The sequence below is a fragment of the Anabrus simplex genome, chromosome 6 (genome assembly GCF_040414725.1).
Source record: "Anabrus simplex isolate iqAnaSimp1 chromosome 6, ASM4041472v1, whole genome shotgun sequence".
Classification (NCBI taxonomy): Eukaryota; Metazoa; Arthropoda; class Insecta; order Orthoptera; family Tettigoniidae; genus Anabrus; species Anabrus simplex.
This window is the reverse complement of record NC_090270.1, coordinates 229,271,384-229,298,959: the sequence shown is the minus strand read 5'-3', so window position 1 is coordinate 229,298,959 and position 27,576 is coordinate 229,271,384. Positions and strand designations below refer to the sequence as shown.

Here is a 27,576-nt window from a genome sequence, read left to right as displayed (position 1 = left end):
GAAATATTTATTTGATTACTGTTTACAAGAAGGGGCTATACCAAATGAATGGAGAGTTGCTATAGTAGCCCCAGTGTATAAGGGAAAAGATGATAAACTTAAAGCAAATAATTACAGGCCAGTCAGCTTGACAAGTGTTGCATGTAAACTCTGCAAAAGTGTTGCAACTGATTATAACAGACACATTTGAAAAATTACTAACTAGTTTGACAGAAGACAGTATGGATTTTAGAAAGGTTATTCCAGTGAGGCTCAACTTGTGGGATTCCAACAAGATACACTATGTGATCCAAAGTATCCAGACGCCTGGCTGAACATGACGTACAAGTTTGTGCCGCCCTCCATCGGTAATGCTGGAATTCAAAATGGTGTTGGCCCACCCTTAGCCATGATGACAGCTTCCACTCTCACAGGCATATGTTCAATCAGGTGCTTGAAGGTTGCTTGGGGAATGGCTGCCCATTATTCATGGAGTGCTGCGCTGTGGAGAGGTAGCGATGTCGGTCAGTGAGGCCTGGCACGAAGTCGGCGTTCCAAAACATTCCAAAGGTGTTCTATAGGATTCAGCTCGGGACTCTGTGCAGGCCTGTCCATTACAGGGATGTTATTGTCGTGTAACCACTGGCCATGCATTATGAACAGGTGCTCGATCGTGTTGAAAGATGCAATCGCCATCCCCGAAGTGCTCTTCAACAGTGAGAAGGTGCTTAAAACATCAATGCAGGCCTGTGCTGTGATAGTGCCATGCAAAACAACAAGATGTGCAAGCCTCCTCCATGAAAACCACGACCACACCATAACACCACCGCCTCCGAATTTTACTGTTGGCACTACACACGCTGGCAGATGACATTCACTGGGCATTCGCCATAACCACACCCTGCCATCGGATCGCCACATTGTGTACCGCGATTTGTCACTCCACACAACGTTTTTCCACTGTTCAATCGACCGGGCGAGTTGGCCGTGCGCATAGAGGCACGCGGCTGTGAGCTTGCATCTGGGAGATAGTAGGTTCGAATCCCACTATCGGCAGCCCTGAAGATGGTTTTCCGTGGTTTCCCATTTTCACACCAGGCAAATGCTGGCGCTGTACCTTAATTAAGGCCACAGCCACTTACTTCGAACTCCTAGGCCTTTCCTATCCCATCGTTGCCATAAGACCTATCTGTGTCGGTGCGACGTAAAGCCCCTAGCAAAAACAAAAAAAAAACTGTTCAATCGTCCAATGTTTACACTCCTCACACCAAGTGAGGCGTCGTTTGGCATTGACCTGCGTGATGTGTGGCTTATGGGCAGACGCTCGACCATGAAATCCGAGTTTTCTCACCTCCCACCAAACTGTCATGGTACTTGGAGTGGATCCTGATGCAGTTTGGAATTCCTTTGTGATCATTAGGGTAGATGCCTGCTTATTACACTTGACGACCCTCTTCAACACTCGGCGGTCTCTGTCAGTCAACAGATGAGGTCGGCCTGTACGCTTTCGTGCTGTACATGTCTCTTCACATTTTCACTTCACTATCACATCGGAAACAGTGGACCTAGTGATGTTTAGGAGTGTGGAAATTACGCGTACAGACATCAGACACAAGTGACACCCGATCTCCTGACCACGTTCGAAGCCCGTGAGTTCCGCAGAGTGCCCCATTCTGCTCTCTCACGATGTCTAATGACTACTGAGGTCGCTGATATGGAGTACCTGGCAGTAGGTGGCAGCACAATGCACCTAAGATGAAAAACGTATGTTTTTGATGGTGTCCGGTTACTTTTGATCATATAGTGTATATTAGATACTGTATTTTAGATGAAGGAGGTCAAATGGACTGTATCACTATTGACTTATCCAAGGCTTTTCATAGGGTACATCATGGTAGACTGCTGATGAAAATGACGGCTACTGGACTAGACAAAAGAGTGGCTGAATGGGTGGCTACATTTCTAGAAGACAGAACTCAGAGGGTCCTGTAACAATTAACAGGGGAGTCCCACAGGGCAGTATTATTTGACCTTTATGTTTTCTTATGTATATAAATGATATGAGTAAAGGATTGGAATCATAGATAAGGCTTTCTGCAGATAATTTTATACTGTATAGAGTACTGGTAGTAAATAAGTTTCAAGATTGTGAACAACTGCAAAAACACCTTGATAATGTTGTAAAATGGACTGTGGATAATGGTATGATGGTAAATGTGATGAAAAGTTAGGTTGTAAGTTTCCAAGAAGAAAAGTTCTCATTTTCAATTGCTGAACAGATGAGGTGAATGTACCTCATGGGGACCACTTAGGGGTTAATATAAGGAACGATCTTCATTGGAGTAATCACATAAACAATGTTGTAAATAAAGGTTACAGATCATTTCATGTATTTGGGGTTGTAGTAAGGATGTAAAGGAGAAGACACATAAGTCTCTGGTAAGACACCAATTATGATATGGTTCCAGTGTATGGGACTCACTCCAGGATTACTTGATACAAGAACAGGAAAAGATCCAAAGGAAAGCAGCATAATTTGTTGTGAGTGATTTCCGACAAAATTGTAGTGCTGGGAAGACTTGGGAGTAAGGAGATGAGCTGCTTGACTAATCAGGATGTTCTGACATGAAGTTGAAATTCAAGAGGACAAAATACAAAGAGGAGTTAGAGATTGGAATAATTTACCAAGGGAAATGTTTGATAAATATCCAAATTCTTTGAAATAAATCAATAAATTTTTTTTCTTGCTAGTTGCTTTACGTCGCACCGACACAGATAGGTCTTATGGCGACGATGGGACAGGAAAGAGCTAGGACTGGGAAGGAAGTGGCCGTGGCCTTAATTAAGGTACAGCCCCAGCATTTGCCTGGTGTGAAAATGGGAAACCACGGAAAACCATTTTCAGGGCTGCCGACAGTGGGGTTCGAACCTACTATCTCCCGAATACTGGATACTGGCTGCACTTAAGCGATTGCAGCTATCGAGCTCGGTAATTTAATAAATGACTAGGTAAATAGTTGATAGGGAATCTGCCATCTTGACAACAGCCCTAAATGCAGATCAATGAATGATTGATTGATTGATTGATTGATTGATTGATTGATTGATTGATTGATTGATTGATTGATTGATTGATTGATTGATTGATTGATTGATTGATTAAAATATTTCTATGGAATTATGGCATTATCAGGATTACCTGTGAGGATTTGTGTTAATTCTTCCCCAGAAGAGGAGCAGAGGAATTCTGCAGCAGAAACCCTCCCAATCATCTTCGCTACACCAGATCTCATACTGTGGAAAATAACATGTCTATTTCTCTTCCTGAAGTCTTGAAGGAGATCTTGAATGCCTTGAGCTGCTGTGAAGTCAGCCCTGTACATGTGTTTGCAGTTGACAACAACAGCTTTGTCTTGATGTTTAGAAATTCCAGCTTTAGCCACAATTTCACGGACAAAGTCTATGGCTGGGAACAGCAGGTCTGAACTTGGCGTGATCAGAATGTACTCTAGATCTCCTAAAATCTGTTATTTAAAAATAAAAAAATGCCATTTCAGAAAATTAAACACTGACTTAAAAACTATGTATAGTGTCCTTGAGCAATCTGAAGAAATTTGGAATTTCATTAAATGCGGGTTCCTTTTTTAAAATTTATCTTAACTTCCCAAACAGTTTAGGTTGCTGACAAGGACAAAGTATACCAATATACATTATTATTTATGCACTGAAACTGTAGTTAAAATACCTATGAAACATGAGAAAGCTGGAAGTAACAGGTTAATGGGAATGGGACAGTAACATGTAACTTAAAGGCTATGTATTAATTCTTTAGGTTGTACAGATGATTCCTCAGTATCTGTATCTACCCCTTCAGAGCAAATAGTGCAGCCACATGATCCTCTTCTTACAACTGACCCAAAAATTTTCAATCAGTTTGATATCAGATGAGTTGCCTGGCAAGGGAGGACTTGCATATTCTTGTCATCAAGAATTTGTTAACACTTTTGGATATGTGACATGGTGCAAGATCTTGTTGTAAAATGCCATCGCCATTTGGAGAGAGATTTTTATAACTCAGGGACTACCCTTCTTTGAAGACTTTCTGTGTCACTGTCATCATTCCCTTAACAAGAACTAAAGGTCCTGGCCCTTGTGAGTAAAACATCTCCCTGAACATCACATTTTGTAGAGGTGCTTGTTGAATATGGGCCAGAGATATTTTTTTTTGATGGCTCTTTTCACATTAATGAAATGTACTAAGCCAAATTTTGAAATGGCTCATCAGGAAATACAACTTTCTTCCAATCTTTGACAGTCTACTCTTTATGGAGTTTAGCCCCTATCAATCGCTGACAGAAGCTGCTTCATTAGATAATGGTCTGCACACTCTTCTTCCAGTCTCCAACAGTTTGCAGTGAACCACAGTAACCAGAACATTTTACCCACTCCAACTTAAATCTTGGTTAGGTCAACAGCAGAAAGCCTTGGATTTATTTTGCTGAGCCTTTCAAAATATGTGCTTATTACATTTCATTAATGTGAAAAGTGCCATCAGTAAAAATAACTCTGGTTCATATTCAACAAGCACCTCTACACAATGTGATGTTCAGGGAGGTGTCTTCATTTGGTGTAGTCTAGGACTTCCAACCACAGTTTCCCTTCTTCAGTGATAAATGAAATCCAGTTCTTTAAAACATTTCAAATTAGAATTTAATGACAGCCACACCAACAAATTACAGGTATTGAATAAGAGTATGAAATAAATCCTTTCCTTTGTAAAGTGACACCAACAAATTACGAAGCAAACTGTTTTCGTGCCGTAGCTAATTACCCAGCTAATGTCATTTAATGTTTCTGTGATGTGGCATCCATTGTCAAATTACAGAACAAAAACACAACACAATATCGAAAAGTAAAGAACTTCACTTTGAGACATTTGACTAATAATGGTAACAATAATGCTGCCATACATCATTAATGTAATTTAGTTGAAAGCAGTAATGGTGTTTAGCAGGAACACATAATTCTGCCAACATTAGTTATTAACTCTTAAACCGCCAACATCCGATTGATCGGACTTTCGAGGTTCAGTCTAAAAACGCCAATGTCCAAGTTATTACGAATAATTTACTGCAAGGTAAAAAGTGCTCATTAGGCCTTGGCGGCATAGGACATGGACACCGGGTATGAGGTTGGCGGTCAAAGGGTTAAAAGCCTTTAAAACTCCTGTATTAAGGTGAATTTGCATGCTAATGTACCTCAGATTTGAACAAAGAGCAAGATGATCATGGTTGTTTCATATCTATAGAATATGATACGGTAGATTCAAAACATTTGTTGCTGAAGGGGATAAGAGCAATTAAGGGATGACTTACTGCCTTTTTCTCAACAAGAACACGAGGTCGAGCACTAAAGTAGAGAAGAAAAATAACATCGACAACAATGCCAATCACGATTCCTAGCTCCACAGCAATAAACAGGCAGGCTAGGAAGGTCGCAAATGCAGGGATCAAATCTCGCTCTGAAACAGAAAGAAATTCTTTAAATTTTAAAAAGAGATCTTATTCTTAGGAGAGGAACAACAGTAACTGAGCTTGTTTTAGCAAATTATTATTTAACACAGATAAAGAAATAATATTGATGAACATACAATGTACAATTCATTTGCAAAGAAATGAAGTGCAGTAGAAATTCAATCATCTGGACCTTAGTAATTCGGATTCTCAGTTACCCAGATTTGAAGAATCCTGTTTGTTTGTTTTTCTTTCCTATGCTGATAACTTACATATGCATTAAGGCTTCATAAATGTTCACAAATGTTTTATACATTGTTCTGTAGGTTTATTTTATTACTCTTCATGTGCATCTATCTTGAAAATGAAAATGAAAATCCACAGCCTGTTTCCAGTCATTCGACTAGGTCAGGAATGGAATGAATTAAGCCCCCATCTAGCAACGAGGATAGGTATTTTGCCGGTTGCCAAAGCCTGTTGCACTCCTCTGGGGCAATGATTAATGAATGACAGATGAAATGAAATGATATTGGAGTGTGTTGATGGAATAAAAGATGACAGGTAAAACCAGAGTACCCAGGAAAAAAAAAAAGAAAAAAAAAAAAAACCTGTCCTGTTTCTGTTTTGTCTAGCACAAATATCACATGGAGTGACTGAGATTTGAGCCACAGAATCCAGCGGTGAGAGGCCAGTGCACTGCCGTCTGAGCCATGGAGACTCTTGCATCTATCTCAAATTTTTAAAATTTTGAATTCATAATTGTTCGCAAATGTTTCATATACTGTACTGTACCTATTGTATGTTTATTTTATTACATTAACATTTTGAATGTCGGCCCCATGGTGTAGGGGTAGTGTGCCTGCCTCTTACCCAGAGGCCCTGGGTTCAATTCTCAGCCAAGTCAGGGATTTTTACCTGGATCTGAGGGCTGGTTCAAGGTTCACTCAGTCTACATGATTAGAACTGAGGAGCTATCTGACAGTGAGATAGCGGCCGCTCTAGAAAGCCAAGAATAACGGCTGAGAGGATTCGTTGTGCTGACTACATGGCATCTTGTAATCTGCAGGCTTTCGGGCTGAGCAGTGATTGCTTGGTAGGCCAAGGCCCTTCAGGGCTGGAGTGCCATGGATTTAGTAACATTTTGATTTGTGTTGATCCTAACAACCCCCAGTACCAATTAGTCCAGATAAATTTCCTACTCTAGTTAGAAAGAATGGTGGAAATGTGTGATTGAAGTATTATTGCAGAGCACTCAAGTGACACAAAGAGATGGTTACTAAATTTTGTTTCAATATAGGCACTGTGAATTAAATTATTCATGGCAGTGGGGTTCAGTTAATCCAAGAGAAGGGGAAACTGTGCCAATATAAAGAAAACTATGCCAACTCATGACCACTTTCTCCTTCTCAGAAGAGGAACTGAATGGGTCAGTGTAAGTTAGAGAAAGGAAAATATCTGAGAAGCATAAACAAGCTCATTGGAGTCTGAGAAAATAGGGATATGGAAGAATTTGCATTGATTATAGAGAGAGAGAGAGAGAGAGAGAGAGAGAGAGCGAGCGAGCGTACCACTTTGAAAATAGATGTGGATATTGCCCTCATCTCTTTTCTTGTCGGTCACTCTTCTTACACTGACATACCATAGGTTTGTCCTATCACATGTTCCTGTCTTTTTATATATAAGTTGTTTTTTCACCTGTTTGTTCATTTCCATTAATCACTCAAAAATAGGCCATGATTAGAGGCACCTGTTTTTTATGAAAATTTTTTGCCTAATTTTGTCACATTTTTAAAAAGTTTCTTGTTATATTTTTTGCTATTTTTATTTTATTACATCAATAATTTCACTAAGATTTTATTTCCACATTTCAGCAATAAATGTTAAACCAAAAGGTAGTTGTTAGCATATTTGTAGTAAAATATATTTTATTTTTTCATATGTACTAGTAACATGAGAGTTAAGCTTCTGCTGAAAACACATGTTATAAGCATGGATGGTTGGAAATAAATTATCCTGCCACTTTATCAAGTAGGGCATAGCCTACGTACATAATTTACACATCAGTCCAAAAAAGACACTGATACCATGAGTGCCATATTACTGGAAGTCAGAGCTGTTCTCTTGCGAGACATACATTGAAAATGACCTCTCACTATCAATATTTTACTGACTGGGAGCCATAAAGCTTTCACTACAGTTTCCACAAAATGCCCATATTCTGATTCCAGAAAAAGGAGAATGGCAAACACTTCTATACCTTCAACTTCTCTACATGAACTACCAACTAGATACCTAAACACTGTGTATGGTTCAAGATATTCTGATGCTGATAGTTATCATAGAATGGGAATTTGATTGGGATGAGAGACTTCATCTTTTAAATCACCTTTCATTATGCTTCATGGATCACAGAGTGATTCCACATAATTTTGTCAGTTATTTTGCAATTTTGCTTAAAGATAAATAGTTTTATGTTTTGAGCCAAATTTGTAAAATTAAGCAAAAGTTTTGTGATTTTGTGCTTTGCAAAAAAATGGTGGAAGGAAATAAATATAAATGTCTATGGTTATGCATGTGAATAGATACAGCATGTTTTATAAATAAATTAAGACACACTGAAATGTAGAAATAAATTACAGTTAATATGACCTATTGCCCTGAATTTTCAAGTTTACACATCTGATATTAGAAATCATTTGTACAAGAAAAGTGTGACTGTACCCATTAGTATGCTGGGATTCCTAAAACTGTATTTTGAAACATTCCTCCAGACAATCTGAACACTAATAAACAGTTCCCTTTTTATTGCTTCTGTAGCATAATTCACATCATTGTATGAAGTGTTGCCCAGCCAAATCTGGCATACCGGTAGTGTTATTCTTTCTACTCCAGGCCCATGTTCTGTGAATAGGTCCTCCACTGACTCAAGTGTGGATGTTATGCAATGCTCTGATAAATTGTCATTAACTAGACGTCATTTGTAAAAATGTACATACAGAACAGAGGTAATGATTTTAACTCACCAGAAGAGTAACCAAAGTCATTAACATGTGTTGATCAAGACAAGCTATGAAAGAATGACACAATATTTTTCACATACTTATAAATATTTGAAAGATGAGGAAACTTAATGTAGACATAGTGAGTGGCGTGTGTAAACGTTTCACACTAGCAAATAACTGCTCCTGCTCCCTGACATGCCTTCGGGTAAAGATTGCTTGAGGAAATGGGATAGGGTGAACTTGACCTCCAGGAGCATAGTGGAGAGGAAAAATTTATAGAAAGGGGAACACATACCTTCTAGGGTTTAAAAAAAAAAAAAATCCATTTTTCATTTTTACCATTTTTACCCCTTTGTCCCATTTCCTGACACTGTGTTGACTACAATGAGGTGAGATGACATTTTATGACATTTTTTTACAGCCAGGTGCCCCCCCCTGACGCCAACCTCAGGTTGAGGAGCTAATGAAGATGAAATAAATGATGATAAACAAAACTGGGTAAGGAAGAGGAAAGAATCTGCTGTGGTCAATGAACAGGAACTGTCCCAGCATTTGCCTGGAAGTAAGAATGGTAAACCACAGAAAACCGTTTTCAAGGCAGCTGATGGTGAGGTTTGAGCCCACTCACCTCCAGAATGCAGAGCTTGGCTCCATAGCCGTTAACAAGCGCAGTCACCCTGTTTGGTTCATTTTGACCATATTAACCTGAAATGAACTTGAACTGTCATATATTTGTGAATTTTTTCTCATACATTTATAACATTCACAGAGTTATGATTTGAAATGTACTCTCATGTGATCAGAGTTGCTGGATATTTAAGCCAACTTTAGCCTGCCATGCCCACAATTATCACATTTTTCCTCAAGACTATATATTACAGGTTTTAAAACCATTGTTACATCACAACTTCTACAGTTTTCAAGATAATTGCATAATTGTGCTTCGTAGTGATGTTTTTAATTTAAAGCCCAATCTTTAGCCGATCTTAAATAGAAAGTCTTATAAAATATTTTCTGATAAACAAATGGCATAAATGGAAAGTTAAACAAATATTTTTTTACCTCTTACAGTGTAAATATCTTAACAATTGAGGTTCAGGTTGTTCATCTGACTACTGACTTCTGAAAAAATAACTTCAAACTGTTAAAATGTAGGACGAAATTATGATAATGATGATTTTGTGCAAATTTTACAAAATCAACAACTTTTAAAAACAAGACAATACATTTTTCTGTAGATTTAAAGGCAGGTTTCAAATAAAATGTATACTGAATTTCATAGAGATAAGGATTATAGGACTGAAGGAACAACATTTTCTAATTTTCAATGATTTACAGTGCTGTAGTTCCAAAATTTTCACAGGGTATACTCTGAGCCAGGGCATGACAAATCCCAGATACCAGATCTCCTCGGTGTCTAAAACTAGTTCTGCAAGATATGTCAATTATGGTTTTTAAAATATCCCTCCATACTGTACAAAATTATTTGTATAAGTTAAAGTAGTTGCCATTGAAATAAATAGAATGCACCTGGGGGTAGCTGCCCAAAAATAATGAATATTCAGATAAAGAATCTTCAAATTCCAATTAATTTTTTTCATTTCTATTGTCTACTTAGATTCATTAGTAGGATGAACCTTTCCTTCATATAAGAGCAGCTATCCATAGTGAATTCTCTCTCTCTTTTCCCTTGATTTGGCATAAAGCAGGCATGTAGAAGGACAATTTAAATATAAAGGCTAGAGTGAAACACTACAGTAGTTTAAAAATCTTACTTTCTTAACACAATAGTGTTTTTCTGGATCTGATTTCACTTGATTTGTGATCACACATTTTATTAGAACAAGTTCTTAATTGATACCAATGCAGCCATGTCTATATTTCTATAGTCCAAATGGGGCGGGGAGGGCTCATGGAAGGTGTTTACAGTTTGACATCACCAAAGATGCACACTGGCATTCTCTTACCAATGTATGCCATTAAGAAATGCCAGATGAAGGTCTCAACTCTATTCTCTGTCGTCCAGACTTGAGCACTTTCACTCTGCTGGTGACCAGCTGCCACTGTTTCTTGTGCTTAAATCAGTCAACTGATGGGGAATTTGAATGAATGAATGAATGAATGAATGAATGAATGAATGAATGAATGAATGAATAAAAATAAGGCTGGAGGCATTAGTAACTGGGAGTGATAACTTCAAGTCAGTGATGATGTTATTCATCAAGCCAAACACCCACTCACATTCTGCAACTGAGCATGACAATATGGACATTTTTCTTAGTACAGATAACTTATTATATGGAATGTCTTCAACTCCAGGGTTGTCATCTAATTTCCTCAACCCAGAGCTTGTCTTTATTAATGAGTAGAGCCTCCTCGTTATCGGTGGTAAAATTGTGTTAACGCCACGTGTACATAGCACATGTATGTATGTTCAGTCCTCAGCCTAAAGACTGGTTGGATCATCAGCAGCTCCACCATTAGCTGTCATAGATGGCCCAGGCATCACTAAAGAAGTGTACTAGGGAAAATGAGGAGCGAGTTAGTTTCCTGTTGCTTGAAATGCATGCACCAATCAACATTATGAGCAACATTTTCATACCATTCATAGCAGGGGCCACTGCATGAGGAATGGCATATTAGCATCGCTCATACCTCACTTTCATATTGTCAAAGCCAAGGATCTGAGACAGATCACTGAAAGTAACAAAATTTCTCTAGCCATACCAAAAGACATAGATAGTGCACTGTAAACAATAGGTCTCACCAGCAAACAGAATGCATAGGGTCAAGATATACAGCTTCCCTGGAAAACCAGAAGTAGTTCACATATTAATCAACACATGGTGGTGAAATACTGATGCACATGATGTTACAATGTTACATTAGAGTATTAAAACTCATTGATTGAATGGCAAAATTCGAAAGTGAAAAAAATCAAGCAGAAGGTATATGCAATAAATCAGAAAACATAATCTAACAAGTGGAGTTCAGCAGAATGCTTATTGTGTATTGTATAGGCTACCCTTGACTACACCCCTGCCCTTCAGTGGTGTATACTGGGGGCTACCAAGGCTATCGGTGAAGCTGAAACCTCAAATGAGAACGATGGAAATTTAAAGCACATTATAATGTAAGCATCTGACATATTGTTCCATTTAAAAACTTGAAATCAATGAGAAAAAATGTTGCATGTATTTCTGAGAGCAAGGCATCAGAGACTGATCTTGCAGCCCAGGCGCTGTTTCCCTCTCCCCTCGAAACACCTAGCACAACTTGCTGCTGAATGTCCGATAGGTGCAGGGACTGGGGGGATAGGTGAGTTAGGCTTTGCTCTGTCAGATCGCCACTGCTAACAAACAACCATGCATTCCTCATCGTATAATAATAATAATAATAATAATAATAATAATAATAATAATAATAATAATGATGCAAGGCATCTGTATAGGCTTGGTGGTGACCTGAGGGTGAAATGAGTGGCTAAGACGTCATAAACACCCAGTCCTCAAGCCAAGGTTGTTAAGAGTATGAGGGGGCTCATTCTGAGAATTGAATTGGGGCCATCAGACCAAAGGCAAGCATTCTATACATTTAGCCACAAAGCCAGACTTTAATTTGCTAAACTTTAGGCTACCCTCTGCACTGATTAGGTGTTGATCATTGACAGTAGTGGAGGCCAGGGCAGTGGCTTGTGAAACAGCCTTGACAGCACAGCAGGCCTCTCCATTGGCTATTGGCTGCAGCTCAAAATGTTTAAGGCTTGACATTTACTAAACCAACTGTTGAAAGTCTAGTGGTAGCCCACGTCTTGATCCCAGCATATGCCACTGCTGCCCTTATGTCCCTCTCTCAGCCATCCACGAGGTTTTTTTTTTTTCATCTGTTTCCCCACTTTACCTCATGAGAAGGTGCCAAACACACACACAACAGACACACATATTAATTTTAAACATTCTTCAGTTTATTTCACATTTTCCTGACTCATTTTAGGTTTTGGCTGGTGTTTGAAGAATGGATGCCTGTCCTGACTCCACCAGATTTTTCAGATGAAAACTCCAGTCTAGGACATACCAGGATTTGAACTTAAATCATCCAGGAAGAGAGTCAACAACTGAGCCACTGCACTAAGCATACTTCCCTTTACACATTTTAATTTCAAAAAGGACTGTAATTCCTTGATTAAGCAAATAACTGTAATAAACCAATGGATGTCTGTCTCCTGTACAGAACCCCAGGCATAAACTTAAATTTCAGAATCAGAGACTGGAACAGGGTTCGCTCAGCCTTGTGTGTTCAACTGAGAAGCTGCCTGACATTGGACCCGGTCAAGAAAGCCAATAAATATGTCTGGAAGATAACATGATACCTCTGGGCAGCAGCTGACTTGGCAAGCCAAGACTCTTAATGGGCTGGGTTTGTCTTTTATTAATATTGTCATTACTTACTGTTTGATCCCCAAATTGGTTTTATCATTCTCACTTCCACCATAAAGATGACAGAACAGATGATGACAGAGGCAAGAGTGGCTTCTGGTATGAAGTAGAAGTATGGTGTCAGGAGACTTAGAGAAAGTATCACCAGAATACCTGTAAATCATTAACATTATTCCACTTCAGTACGTATAAGACACTGGGTAATCAGAGATTCAAAGAATAATCATGACAAATATAAGGACTGTTCGAAAGATAACCAGACTTTGAAAATAACTCCTTCCCAGAACCTCCAATTGATAGAAATCAACATCCTGTCAGAGTAAAGTTCAGTTTGGGGTATAGGAAAAAGTCTGCTGGGGCAAAGTCAGGGAAGTAGAGTTGATAGGAAAACACAATTGTCTTCATAATGTCAAAAACTCATGAATCAACAATTCATGAGCTGGCGTGTTGACACAGTAGAGGTTCAAAGAGTTCTTTCTCCTCAAGTCCAGTCTCTTTCTACTGAAATTTTCTCTTAAACTTCTGAAGAATTCCAGGTAATACTAGCAGTTAACGTTTGACCTTCGGGTAGGAATTCGTGGTTCACAACATTATTCAAATAAAAATAAAAAAAGACCATCGACAATGCTTTCACCTTTGACCTCACCTGCATTGATTTCCTCAGACCTGCTGAATTGCCATAAACTGTCTTCATCATTTGGTATGTCTCCCTAAATGTTTTTCTCAGTTTGAATCAAAGCAAACATTGATAATATACTGTTCAGAATATTTTGACACATGGGCAACGGTAATAAAAATTCAACACCTTCACAAACTATCAGCTGCTGAGTGATATTCACAAATATGTGGCAAATAGCTAGTTACAGGATAGCATTATACAGCATCACTTACTGGAAACCTCCAGAACTTTGCATTGTGCAGTATTTTTAAGTTCAGTTTTTTTGAACAGGCCTCAAAATTGCTTCAGAGACTACCAAGTGCTACTTTGGTGACAACAAGATCTTCTTCTTTTTTACAATTAGCTTACCGGGCGAGTTGGCCGTGCACGTAGAGGTGCGCGGCTGTGAGCTTGCATCCAGGAGATTGTGGATTCGAGCCCCACTGTCGGGAGCCCTGAAGATGGTTTTCCGTGGTTTCCCATTTTCACACCAGGCAAATGCTGGGGCTGTACCTTAATTAAGGCCACGGCCGCTTCCTTCCAACTCCTAGGCCTTTCCTATCTCATCATCACCATAAGACCTATCTGTGTCGGTGCGACGTAAAGCAACTAGCAAAAAAAAAAAAAAAATCTACAGTTAGCTTTACATCGCACCGACACAGATAGGTCTTATGGCGACAATGGGATAGGAAATGGATAGGAGTGGGATGGAAGCAGCCTTTGCCTTAATTAAGGTACAACCCCAGCATAGAAAACTATCTTCAGGGTTGCCAACAGTGGAGTTTGAACCCACTATCTCTCAGATGCATGCTCAGTGCTGCACGCTCCTAACTGCATGGCTAACTCATTCGACAACAAGATCTTTCAGAATATTTTTTTCAACTGTTGAAACTACATAACAGCCTCACAGCTATGTACTATACACAAAGACGGGAGGAAATTAAAGAAATAACAACAACTGATCCACTAAAATATACAGTATCAGAGAACATGCACACACAAACAATTATATACATTGACATGCTTGTGGTTGAATGGTACTGTAACATAGAACAGTGCAAGAGTTATTAGATATTATTCCAGCTCGATCTTCTACATATATTTCTTCACCACCTTCGACGAGTTCTTTTAAGGCTGATTTTACGTTTACATTTATCATGATTGTGATATTTTATACACTGGGAAAATAGAAAAGACTACAGTATAATTTATTTGGTAATTACATTATAACTAGAAAACCCATACTGCTCCGCAGCATTTGTTATAAATAGGTCAGATAATACGTCTTGATAAACCTGTCATAGTCGTATTGTTTTGCCTGGCCTTTTCAATAGTTTTATGAACATTTAATACCAGTGCATAATAATTGATTCATTCACAATGTAGTTTTTAAAACTTCATTCCATACAATATTCACCGTGTTTCGAACATTCAAGCGTATCCGGACCTTAACATTTTCAAACAATCTTGCTCGACATAGTGCAACATACAGTTGGCCATGACTGAATACTAGTTTGCGTAAATAGACACCCACTTTTTCAAGAATTTGTCCCTGTGCTTTATTAACCCTTTCACTCCGGTTGACTGCTGTAGCAGTCAGGAGGGAGCAGCGCCACGCACCAGGTGGACTGCTGTAGCAGTCATGCTGGAGCTGTGCCTCATAGCCGGTCGACTGCTGTAGAAGTGTGTCTTTTGCTGTTTTCCATTTCACTACGGTAAACTGCTGTTGAAGTTTGGCCTTGGAGGTCTCTCATGGCTGTCTTGGGAGTCTATAATTACAGCTATGTTCACCAGATGATAGGAGTAACCAGCTCGAAGGCAAAAGCAATGTGTCCAATACGCTACTCACTTCGCGCTTTGTTGCTCCCATGTGTTGACATGCTTGTGCTTCTTGACTTAGGTTTCAATCGCTTTGAAATTGTGAAAGGCCTGATGACAGAGAAAAGATGTACTGCGTAGGAAGCTCTTGCTCTCATATTCAGTTGTGACTTTTAAGAAGATGACGATGATAGTGATTTGTCACCTGATTCTGGTGACGAAACAACTTCAATCACACCTTCTATTTCAGGCACGTTTTCTACATCAGTTACCGCTTCATCATCTATAAGGTCGGCCTACTTTGATGACTGGACTGAAGATGAAGATAGTGAGGATGAAGATCAGGTGCCTGCACCACCGAGCAGAAAACTATATTGGAAAAAAGTAGAATCTGAAGCCGAAGAAACTAAATTTTGATGCAGCTAATACCGGATTGAAAAGTTTAATGAACAATGCTAGCATGTTAAGTTTCTTTCAGCTGTTTTTAATACACCTATCATAACTCTTCTGTGCGAGGAGGATGAAAAGTGCTAAAAATATAGTCAGAAGCATTTCACCAAATATGCATTACAAATAAAATACTTTTAAACTCTGCCCGTCCTCTCCTCACGTCACGAGCCGTCTGCAGACTGGAGAGCGCAGTGATCCCGTACAGCGGGCTCAGTGTACCACACATACTGCTGCCATCCGGAGGGTCACACAACCATATTCGCTACGCCGGAGTGAAAGGGTTAATGGTCATACAGGAGGTTAATCAAATTGATACCTTTCCGTCTGTGCATATGTCGACTGTTTTCTCTTGACAGCATTTAAGTTATCAGGAATGTTCTACCATCTGTTGAGTATATTTAGAAGCTGGGAAAGGTCAGAGAATCAGAGTACTTAGCAGATAATAGTATTCCTCCATGATCATAGAAAATGAATACTCTGGCTTAACAGGTACTAATCAAACATGCCAGGCTGAGTGGCTCAGACGGTTGAGGCGCTGGCCTTCTGACCCCAACGTGGCAGGTTCGATCCTGGCTCAGTCCGGTGGTATTCGAAGGTGCTCAAGTACGTCAGCCTCGTGTCGGTAGATTTACTGGCACATAAAAGAACTCCCGCGGGACTAAATTCCGGCACCTCGGCGTCTCCGAAGACCGAAAAAGTAGTTAGTGGGACGTAAAGCAAATAACATTATTAATCAAACATGGCTGCATGCAGTGATATTACTATGGATGAAAATCACATATATTAGAATATTAATTAAAATGTTAGTTGCTTAGCATCCACTAAGTACAGAATGTACTGCGGGCTAGAATAAGCGTTTGCCTGCAATTATTGGAATGGTTATTTAGTGATTTCATTTAATTTCGTCTTGAAAATAATTATATATTTCCATTGACTTTTCAAGAAATGCAAGATTTTTCCTGTACTGTTGAGACGATCTGGAATATTTTGGTGCAAATCACACCTTTTAACTCCCTCTGGTTTAAGAGCTTGAGTGTTGTGAAACATACACATTAGCATTTTATATATATAGATATACAGTACATTATCAAAGAAAAGAAAATCATAAATGTACAGTCGTTCAATAAAAGAATGAGTGTAGGGTAGCCCATAAGTTCGTCGTAGGTACACTTTTCTCAGAAACAAGTAGATGTAATGTTTATTGTGGGAATCCACAGTGTTTGTATCTAAGGTAATGTTGGTAATAATTAAATCAAACAAAATGTCCAATACAAGGCACATTCCTTTTTTTTTAAAGTACTTTTCCTTCATTGAGTGGTGATTCATCAGGTTCAAAAGAGATGGGGTCTTAATGACTAGAAGAAACATAATTTAATTTAACAGTTCAGAAACCCAGCTCTTATTCATTATCATCATCATCATGATCATTCCACCCTCTTCCAGCTCACACCAGGTGGAGGCAAATATAGCTCCTCTCCACTTTGTCCTGTCTCTCCACCAATCCTCATCCAACACTATGTTCCAGTCTGGGTTCTGTTGTCCTATGCTGTTCTTCACAGAGTCCATCCATCATCATTTTGGTCTTTCGCATACTCTCTTCCCTGTCAACTCCCTTGTGTTCCAAAATAATGCAAAGTCTTAACCACTGCAAAATGAAGGAAAGCAGCATATATCCATCACATCTTCCAAAATGGCGACTACAGCTTGATACTGCTGATTGTAAAAGGTATGATAGAAGGGAGGAATGGGCTAAGGGAAGCAGCAGGCGAAGAAGATTATTCAGAGTGCAAAACGTCTGACAACAAATAAATAAAAATACTCAATGATGGTCACTAAACTTCTAAGACAGACAGGAAAAGAGAAAGAAGAATAAACAGTGGAGTTCACTTATAACTGAAATGCAAAAGTGTCAACAAATTCATAGAGTTGTGAAGATATGATCTGACTGTTCATTTACCTACATAGAGACCTCCCATCTGGGTGCGAATTCCACTGGCATTACTCACAGCACTACGAGAAAGTGAACCTGCAATGGGCAAGGAGTGGAAGAATGAGCCAACTATATTGCATGTTCCCAGAGCGATCATCTCTTGAGTTGAGTCTATTATCACTCCATGTGCTGTAAAACACAAGAAATCACAGTAAATGCACAAAGGTAAGAGAAGAATAGTCTCACATCCACAAAAATGTGACACAGTACAGAAGAATAATAATTTTATTATCAAACTCTCCTTAATGTCAATAAATCAACAATTTTCAAGTCCTGAGTAATTCCATTGGTGGAAGGTATTATTCAAAATAAAACTAAGACTGCAGTACACCCCCCAGTACACTTCCCCCACAGCAAATGATATGAGTAAAGAATTGTAATCGCTGATAAAGCTTTTTGAGAATAATGCTATACGGTACAGAGTTGCAGGATTGTGAGAGAATGCAAAAAAGATCTCAACAGAATTGTGGGATATGTTATGGCTTGGCGATAATTATTAAATTAGAGCAAGGCAGGTACAGCAATAAATAATTAACTCACTGTGATGACTAGGGGATGGAATCTCATATAATTACATGTATTTTATTCCTACTGAAAAAGAAAAATGTAGGTGAATTGTGGTTCTGATATTGTTATACTTGGGTCTCATTTTACATATTTTCATGTATTACATATTTTTCATATTATGTGAAGAATGTAATATATCCGTACATATAAACAATATTAACTTTATTAAGTAAGATTTTCAGGACATGAGGGCAACAGGAAATTGGCATAAAAAATAAATGGTGTAAAATACTCCGTGATTTATAATGCAGCCTGCCTGGGGTTCATGATAGTTAAAGGCACAGAGTCTATATGGTCTGACACCATTGTTAGCCAGTTTGAGTCCCGTTGGTCAAAAATATTTTGACCATTAGAAAGTTGGCTGGCCGGGTAGGAGAGGTGGTGGTATACAATTTATAACCACTAGATTGCTTATGAAAAGCTTGGACTTAATTACAAACCTCTCCGCAGTGCTCATGTGGAGTGAAGGCGTATGACGCTCTTGATGGGTGATTTGTCCATCGGATGGGGACATTAAGCCTTGAGCAGGCCCCTTGGTGCTATTTGACAGGATTAGGCTATGTGCCAGCACCTGGTTTCACCCTCTGCCTTCCTATTACATATCATGTCATTCATTTCATCTCATTAAGTCCTCTGATGAGGTTGACATCAGAAAGGGCATTCAGTCATAAAAATTCTGTGCGAAGATTCATCTTACTTCATACCCGACCCCATAGAGAAACAGGACAAGGGTTGGATATACACACTACGCGATTTACAGTGCATAACATTGTTTATAAATCATTTTAATTATTTTGATTATGCCTTTCATTTGATTATTTAATGAGTAATTATAATTACTGTCAAATTAGAGAACAGTAGACTATGTAAATTATCTCAAGTAACAACTGTGCTGTAAAATATGGAGGTATTTAAAACAATTGTATTGTCATATCATAACCATAAGTCATAATAAAACAAATAGAAAAATGTTCTTGTAAATTTAATGCATTATTACCAATACATATTTGATGAATATTACATATTTCACTGATATTTACTACTTTGATATTACAAAAAATCTGGGCCTTAATGATGACATACCGTAAATTAACATTACCAAAGAGAAGATACTCACCAATGATAATTCACACCATGACATCCAAAAAATAAATACATATGACAGAAAATACTGTAGAATGCATGAAAGGCTATGGTCTTTGGAGTCATTAATAATCTTGTTGCTTAAAATACTTGAAATAATATGAATACCGTATTTACGCGAATAATACCCGCATATTTTTTTTTAAATTGAGGCACAAAATTGAAGTGCGGGTTTTATTTGAATCAATGTTGGCATTTTTTTCAAAATCAGCCTTCCTAAAGTTAGGGTGCAGGGATTATTTGGTGGTGGGGATTATTTGCGTAAATACGATATATACATTTCAAATAAAATTGAATATAAATAAGATGTGATGAAATACAATTTAAAAATTTAATTATTTAGGCCTGGGTACAATAATGTTGACTTCTTTTAAAATGAATTAGTTTTAACATTGCTTCCATACAAAGTTGGATTATCAATTGAAAAATAAATAAATTACCAAGTGTGACATTTTCCTATTAACCTCAATTTTCGACAATGTCTCAGATTATGGTATTAGCAAAATTCTACACTGAAATAAATAAATAAATGAATAAATAAATAAATAAATAAATAAATAAATAAATAAATAAATAAATAAATAAATAAATCAATCAATCAATCAATCAATCAATCAATCAATCAATCAATCAATCAATCAATCAATCAATCAATCAATCAGTCACCAGTGATCTGCATTTAGGGCAGGTGGCAGATTTCTTATTAGCTGTTTACCTAGTATTTTTCTTAAATAATTTCAAAGAAGTTGGAAATTTATCAAATATCTCCCTTGGTAAATTATTCCAATCCCTAACTCCTCTTCCTATAAATGAATATTTACCCCAATCTGTCCTCTTGCATTCCAACTTTGTCTTCATTTTGTGATCTTCTTTACTTTTAAAAACACCACTCAAACTTATTTTTCTACTTATGTCATTCACGCCACATCTTTACTGACAGCTCAGAACATATCGCTTAATTCCAATATAGTTGGTCCGTTATTGGACATTATAGTCAAACAGCTTGTCTCCTTACTGCCAAGTCTTCCCAACCCAAAATTTGCAACATTTTTGTAACACTAATCTTTTGTTGGATATCACCCGTAACAAATCATACTGTATTGCTTTTCTTTGGTTTTTTTTTTTTAGTTCTCTAATCAAGTAATCGTAGTGAGGATCCTGTAGACAAATTGTGGCCTTATCAGTGACTTATATGCCCTCTCCTTTACATGCTTACTACTACAACCCTTAAATACCATCATAATCATATGAAGAGATCTGTAACCTTTATATACAATCCCGTTTATACGATTACCACATTGAAGGTATTTACTGTGGTCCCCATGAGGTATATTTACCACATAAATACAGTAATTAATAAATAGCATTGTCTGCTTTCCATCTCAAAACATTGTCAAGGTCTTCTTACAGTTGCTCACAATCCTGTAACTTATTTATCAGTCTATATAGTATAACATCATCTCCAAAAAAGCCTCATATCTTATTCCAGTTCCTTCCTCATATTCTTTATATGTAAGAAAAAGGTCCAAAAAACTGCCTTGAAGAATTCCTCTCTTAATGATTACAGATCAGATAATGCTTCACCTACTCTAATTCTTTGAGTTCTATTTTCTGGATATTCAGTCACCCAATCAGTCACTCTTTTGTTAAGTCAAATATCCCTCATTTTTGTCAGTAGTCTTCTGTGATCTAACTCATCAACAGCCTTGGATAGGTCAATAGTGATACAGTCCATTTTACCTCCTGAATCTAAACTATCTGCTATATTTTGCTGGAATCCTACAAGTTGATTCTCAGTGAAATGACTTTTTCTTAAACCCCAACTGCCTTCTATCAAACCAGTTAGAAATTTTGCAAACATGTCTGATATAATCAGAAATAATACATTCCCACCAGCTTACACACAACACTTGTCAAGCTGACTGGCCTGTAATAAAGTCTTTATGTTTATCACTAGACTTCGGATTTTTAGGTGGTAATAGGTTAGAATGCAAACTGATTTGGTTAATAGGAAGTGTCTCACAACCCGCTCTTCCATACTGTAGCAAGATTAACATACATTTTAGGAGTTCTATAGGCTGTACTCCTAATGTCTATGCAAACCTCATAGCATAACTGTTGTACACGGTAGGGTACACTTCTTATTGGCTTAAATAAGTTTGCAGTCTAACCTATCTGCACCTAAAAATTCGGGCTCTATTTATCACCCTTCTCTTTGGGCACTGGGGCTACTATAGCAACTCTCCATTAATTTGATATAGCTCCTTCAAACAAACAGTAATCAAGTAAGTACTTCAGATGGAATATTATTTACCGTTCCTTAACATCTTTGAAGGTACGTGCCTGTTTTCACATTCCTCAACAGTTGCTTTAAACCCATCCCACAGGCTGTTTACATTTTTATTCACCATTTTCTACTGATCATAATTACTTTTTGAAATCTCCCTTATGCCTGTATTATCAAACATATGGTATTGCCAAATAGTATTACTTTTACAACTTTCCTCCTATCGCATTTATTTTTAACTATGACAAAAACAGCTCCAGTGTCACTTATACAATCTATTACTTCAGTTTCTCTATAGAGCTCATCTGGCCTTACCAGCACCATGTATCAAATACTTTTCCGTCTAGCTTGTTCCATTACTTTCTGGTTCAACTGTCCCTCCCAGATTAAAAAATTCATGATTTGTTGATCATGCTTCCAGTAATTTGTTGGTCCCACACTTAAGGATAGTATACCTGCCTCTAACCTGGAGGCCCCAGGTTCAGTTCTAGGCCAGGTTAGGTATTTTTACCTGGACCTGATGGTTGGTTTGAAGTCTACTCAGCCTACATGATTACAATTGAGGAGTTATCTGATGATGACAGCTATTAAATTTAATGTTGGTGTAGGCACTATAAATAGAAGCACAAACAGAACGGCTCAATTTCTCCACAGAAAAAGGGAAACTGTGTCAGGAAAAAGAAAACAATGTCAACTGATGTAGTGTTTCTCCTGAGAAGAAACATATCAAACTCCCTGACTCACTTACGTGGACTTGGATCATGAATTGGGGGATAAGGGACTGAATCTGCACATTTATACTGTTCATCATGAACTTCTGGCAGCTGGAATAAAAGCCTGCAAACCTGTCAAGATACACCTTCTAACAGGAGATATGTGCAGGAAATGTCTTGTAGACACATAGTCATCAGAACTGGACAATGGAACACTGGAAGAAAGTTATTTTCTCTGATGGGAGTCACTTTGAAGTGCAGGGGCAGAGGGTTTAATATGTGTGTCGAGTGAAGAATGAGCCATTGACTTCAGCACACCTTGTGAAGAAGATGTTTTGAGGGTGTTTCAAGCATGAAGGACTGGGGCTCTTAGTATCAGTTGTACTTCAGATAGAATATTAGGATGTTCAGTCGCCCATTCAGTCACTCTTTTGTTATATATCTAAATGCTGGAAAGGAGAGTTGTTGGTGAGCTGCAGAAGAGATTTCCATATGATGATTGAATTTTTCAGCAAGATTTGGCTCCTTTCATTCTTTAAAGAAAGTGAAGACATTTTTGTCCTAGAGTGGCCAGGGAGCTCTCCTGATATTAATCCAGCAGAGAACTTGTGGGTGATTTTTAAAAAGAGACTCACAAAACTTGACTGTTCCACAAAAATTTGCATGATAGAGTCTCTAGTTAAAGTGTGGTTTCATGATGAGTAACTTCCACTCTTCTCTTGGTTGAAAACTGGCTTATGATTTCACTTGAAACCAATCTAATTTTAATTCAACTGAGTTCAATTAAATCAGTTCAATTATTAAACAGTACTTACCAAAAGCTTTAGCAATCGCAATATTCCCTATGGTGGATACGATAGGCACAATTGCAATACCCGAACTCAGGTATTCACACATCTCTATGAAAGAGTATGTCTGATTGCCAAAGGTTGTGGAGAATGGGGGCACTTCAGCCTGTGGCATTCCAGGATCAATATTACCTGTAATGAGGATAATAACATTTCTAATTATTAAGTTAGCAAGGTCTTGGAATTTAAAGAAGCCAACAATGACAATGAATCTTCACAAACTAAAGGTTACCATAAACTAGGGTATTATCAGTACTGATCATTTTCACAAGCCATTTGTCAAAATGACTTTGAGGGAATTGCATACAAATGTTCAAAATTCATAAATTCACAAAACTCTGATCAGTCAGGTTTCTCACTAATTTTTATCTGAAGTATGATTGGAATTACCCCATATATTGGGGTAAAACCGATCACCTATGCAATTGTCATTCTTCAGGGTTTTGAACCATAAAAAATGATCACAATTTCAGTTTTTTGTATTGTTACCAAGGTTGTTTCTGATCTCTGGAAACAAAATTTGTAAAGGCCTTACCTTAAGGAAAACCACATGTCCACTATTGGTCACGCTCCATCTAATGTCCCCTCATATGAACTATAGCTCTTTACCTCAATTTCCACTGAAGAAGACTTTATGTAACACAGCCTTGTCCATGTTGTTCCACTCCTCACAAGCTTTCCATGAGCCTTCCACAATACGAGGATGCCTGTTTCCCAATGCCCTTTTCAGAAATCCAAATACTCATGAGTCCATGGGAGAAGCATCTGGTGACTTCTCTGTGATATCAGTAAAGGGTATAGTATGTATTCATGTTTCTTGTTCCATTCTCCTTAAGAATACGAGGGTTGAACCTGAAGTATGAATGGACATTTTATCTTGATGCACCCACACCTTCTCTGAGTCTGCACCATACAGAGCTGGGATTGCAGTTTGGTAAATTAGAGTCAGGACTTCATTTTGATAGCGTAGGGAGCTAACTTTTGTGTTTTTTAGAAACATGGCAGATTTTTTACTTTCCACTATTGCAGTACCCAGTGATAACCATAAATAGCTGGACCGGTCGACACCACCACTGAGAGTGTGTGAGACGGGAGGGTTGGTCCGGGCAGTATCTTTGTGTCTGCTGGCGCCAGTTCGCCGCCCATGCCCTGCGACCAAGCTCAAAAATGTGTACCGTGTGTGCAGCGACAGAACATTTTGTGCGACACACACAAACCAAACACGACCTCAGAGCAGGCGAGACTACCCGCTGAATTTAAGCATATTATTAAGTGGAGGAAAAGTAACTAACAAGGATTCCCTTAGTAGCAGTGAGCGAACAGGGAAGAGCCCAGCACCGAATCTCGCAGGTTCACCCTGCCGAGAAATGTGGTGTTTGGGAGGGTCAACTTATTTCGGGAACCTGCGGCGAGTTCAAGTCCTTCTTGAATGGGGCCATGCTCCGCAGAGGCTGCCAGGCCCGTACAGACTGCTGCGGCTTCCAGGAGGATCTCTCCTTAGAGTCGGGTTGCTTGAGAGTGCAGCCCTAAGTGGGTGGTAAACTCCATCTAAGACTAAATATGACCACGAGACCGATAGCAAACAAGTACCGTGAGGGAAAGTTGAAAAGAACTTTGAAGAGAGAGTTCAAGAGTACGTGAAACCATTCGGGGGTAAACGTGAGAAACCCAAAAATACCTCAACCAGGGAGATTCAAGCCTTATCCACGCCTCTTCCCCTGCTTTGGCCAGATGGGTCTGTCCCCATGCACGGAGCAATCCAGCATAAGGGTAGTAACGGGTTTCTACTCGGCCGGGTTGACAGATGTACAATAAATCTCCTGGAGAAAATTTTTTGCATTCTGTATACCATTTTGTCTAACCTTTTTCACCCTTCTCCCAATAGTAAATCACATGGGGTTTGTTGCAGTCACTCAGATAGACATATGTGTCATCTAATGTGACCATAAATTTCCATTTTTTGCCTGCTAGGTAATTCTCATAGAGTTTCCTACTGTTTGTGCACCATTCTGCAATATGACAATCCAACAACTTGTGAACCTGGCCCTTTCTGTTTATCTCATTTTAAATCCCTGTTGATTATTGTGTTAACAGTTTTTAATGATATCCTCAACTTACTTGCTATGGCCTGTTGGATAGCTGGACTGCTGCTGGATGCAGTGGTCTTCACCTTCCTTATGACCTCTAGAGTATGGCTTGGGGAAGGTCATGGATTCGCTTCAGAATTAATCCCGTCTTTCCTTTCTTATTCAAGACATAGTTGGTCCCTTTCTTTATCACTGTAAAATTCCTCTCCCTGCACTGTTCAATACGAGCAAAATAGCTATAGTTGTCATTGGAAAGGGCCGTAATATATCCTTTCTAATAAGGTTCAAATTTTCTTTGGCATCACTTGAGCTGCAAGCTTGTGAACACTACACATGCACAAACAAGTTTGGTTGTAATAATCCCACCCAACAATGTCACTTGCATGTGCACCAAACTGCTATGGTGCGACTTCAAAGTCATTTCCAGAGATCGGAAACAACTTTCTTATTGGTGTATATTATCTTCCCCAATAATAATAATAGTCGTAGTACGTCAAAAAGACTAATACCTTAATACCAGTGATGACTTGTTTAGAAAAAAGTACAAAACGGATGTGCATCCAAAAGTACTCGTTCCACCCCATTAACATCTACATGTACCAACCACCATTTATTTTCCATGGGCCCTCCCCATCCAGTTATTGCAGACTTCAGGAGTACCTCTGTCTCAACCTCAAAGATATTACAGACCTACGGTCTAGAAGCTTACTTGCCTTTGCAGTATGTAAGTCTGGCTAGTAGCCAGCAACAAATGATCTTTGAAAGTTAAAGTTTAAAATAGCATTCAAGAAAAATCTTTAATATTCCATTATGGTTAGTCACTAACATACCTTACAAGAGTTAAGGTATTAGCTCCACTTAACACAGTGGAGATGGAGATGACTGACCAATAGCTTCCACACAGATCATGATCATCAGAATGGAGGGAACAATAAGAGAGAGAGAGAGAAAGATGCCAGATGTAGGTTTACTTTTTTCATGTTGTTACATAATGTATCAACTCACCGCTGTTTAGGTGCATAGAGTAATTTTTTTCAATCATACCATATTTACTCGCCTTTAACAGCCCCTCACCGATAGCAACCCCCATCCCCCCTTCATAATTTTGACTAATATCAAGAAGAAATAGTTGGAAAAAAAGGATTTGGAAAAAAATTGTAGAATATATTTTAAGTGACCAGACAGTAAGTGACACATTTCAGTTGAGAGTAAGACCCATCCATGCTTCCTCACCATCTCTACATTGGCCTTGGTCTTGGCTACTCTCTCCCTCTATCCAACATTTCTCAATGCTGTTGCAGCTTCCAAGCTCTGTATTTTGTGTGGCATCATATAGTGAGTAATTAAGAAGTTTCCAGTATATAAGCAGGAGTGAAAATTAGCAAGAGAACAAGTTTCACAGCATCCTTCAAATTGAATGTGTTAGAATATGCTTCAGAGTTGTAAATACAAAGTGCAGCCCTGTATGATTCATTTTTGGCATAAACAGGGTGACCAATTATTGAAAAACAAAAAACAAACCAACATAGAATTCTTTATGCATTGTGAAAAAGGAGAATACAAAAATGTGGACATAAAAGTTCTGGACTGTGTTAGGGAAGCAAGAGATAACAGCAATTCTGTAAATCATGAAGTGATGCAGTTTAAAGCATGTGAAATTGTATGAAGTCTTGATATTGCAATTTAAGAATCTCATATATGTTTTGTATTGACTTTACAGTACACAAAAATATGTAATTAGTCCCAGATTTTAATGTTAATTGTGTGTTTGACATTAGTTTTCATATCAGTTGTGTGTTTTTACATTTGCATAGTTATTACATTAAGGCTAAAGATGGCCAGTCAAGGCCAAAACTAGTCCCTAGTTTAGTAATGTAATTCAATAATATTGCATAATATAGTATTGAAAAAGGGTGGACCATATGACAATAATTTAATAATAATAATTGTTATGCTGCAATGGTTAAACTCCCTAAGATCTGGCAGAACCAGGCAATATCAAAAGCTATGAAGATGTGCTTGGTGGAATCACTAGTGTTCTCAGTCTTTTTGTACGGCTGTGAGACCTGGACCGTGAATGCTAGA

General features: G+C 38.3%; 1 protein-coding gene across 1 annotated transcript in view; it reads right to left on the bottom strand.

Annotated features, from left to right (window-relative positions):
- The window catches only part of LOC136875942 (sodium-independent sulfate anion transporter), a 77,039-nt gene that overhangs the window by 5,420 nt on the left and 44,043 nt on the right, over positions 1-27,576 (bottom strand). Inside the window, exons 5-9 of the mRNA XM_068228269.1 lie at positions 23,372-23,536; positions 17,814-17,975; positions 12,943-13,083; positions 5,355-5,500; positions 3,179-3,503 (exon numbers count right to left, since the gene is read on the bottom strand). Coding sequence (XP_068084370.1) covers positions 3,179-3,503; positions 5,355-5,500; positions 12,943-13,083; positions 17,814-17,975; positions 23,372-23,536 — 939 coding nt within the window. The remainder of the gene's footprint in view (positions 1-3,178; positions 3,504-5,354; positions 5,501-12,942; positions 13,084-17,813; positions 17,976-23,371; positions 23,537-27,576) is intronic.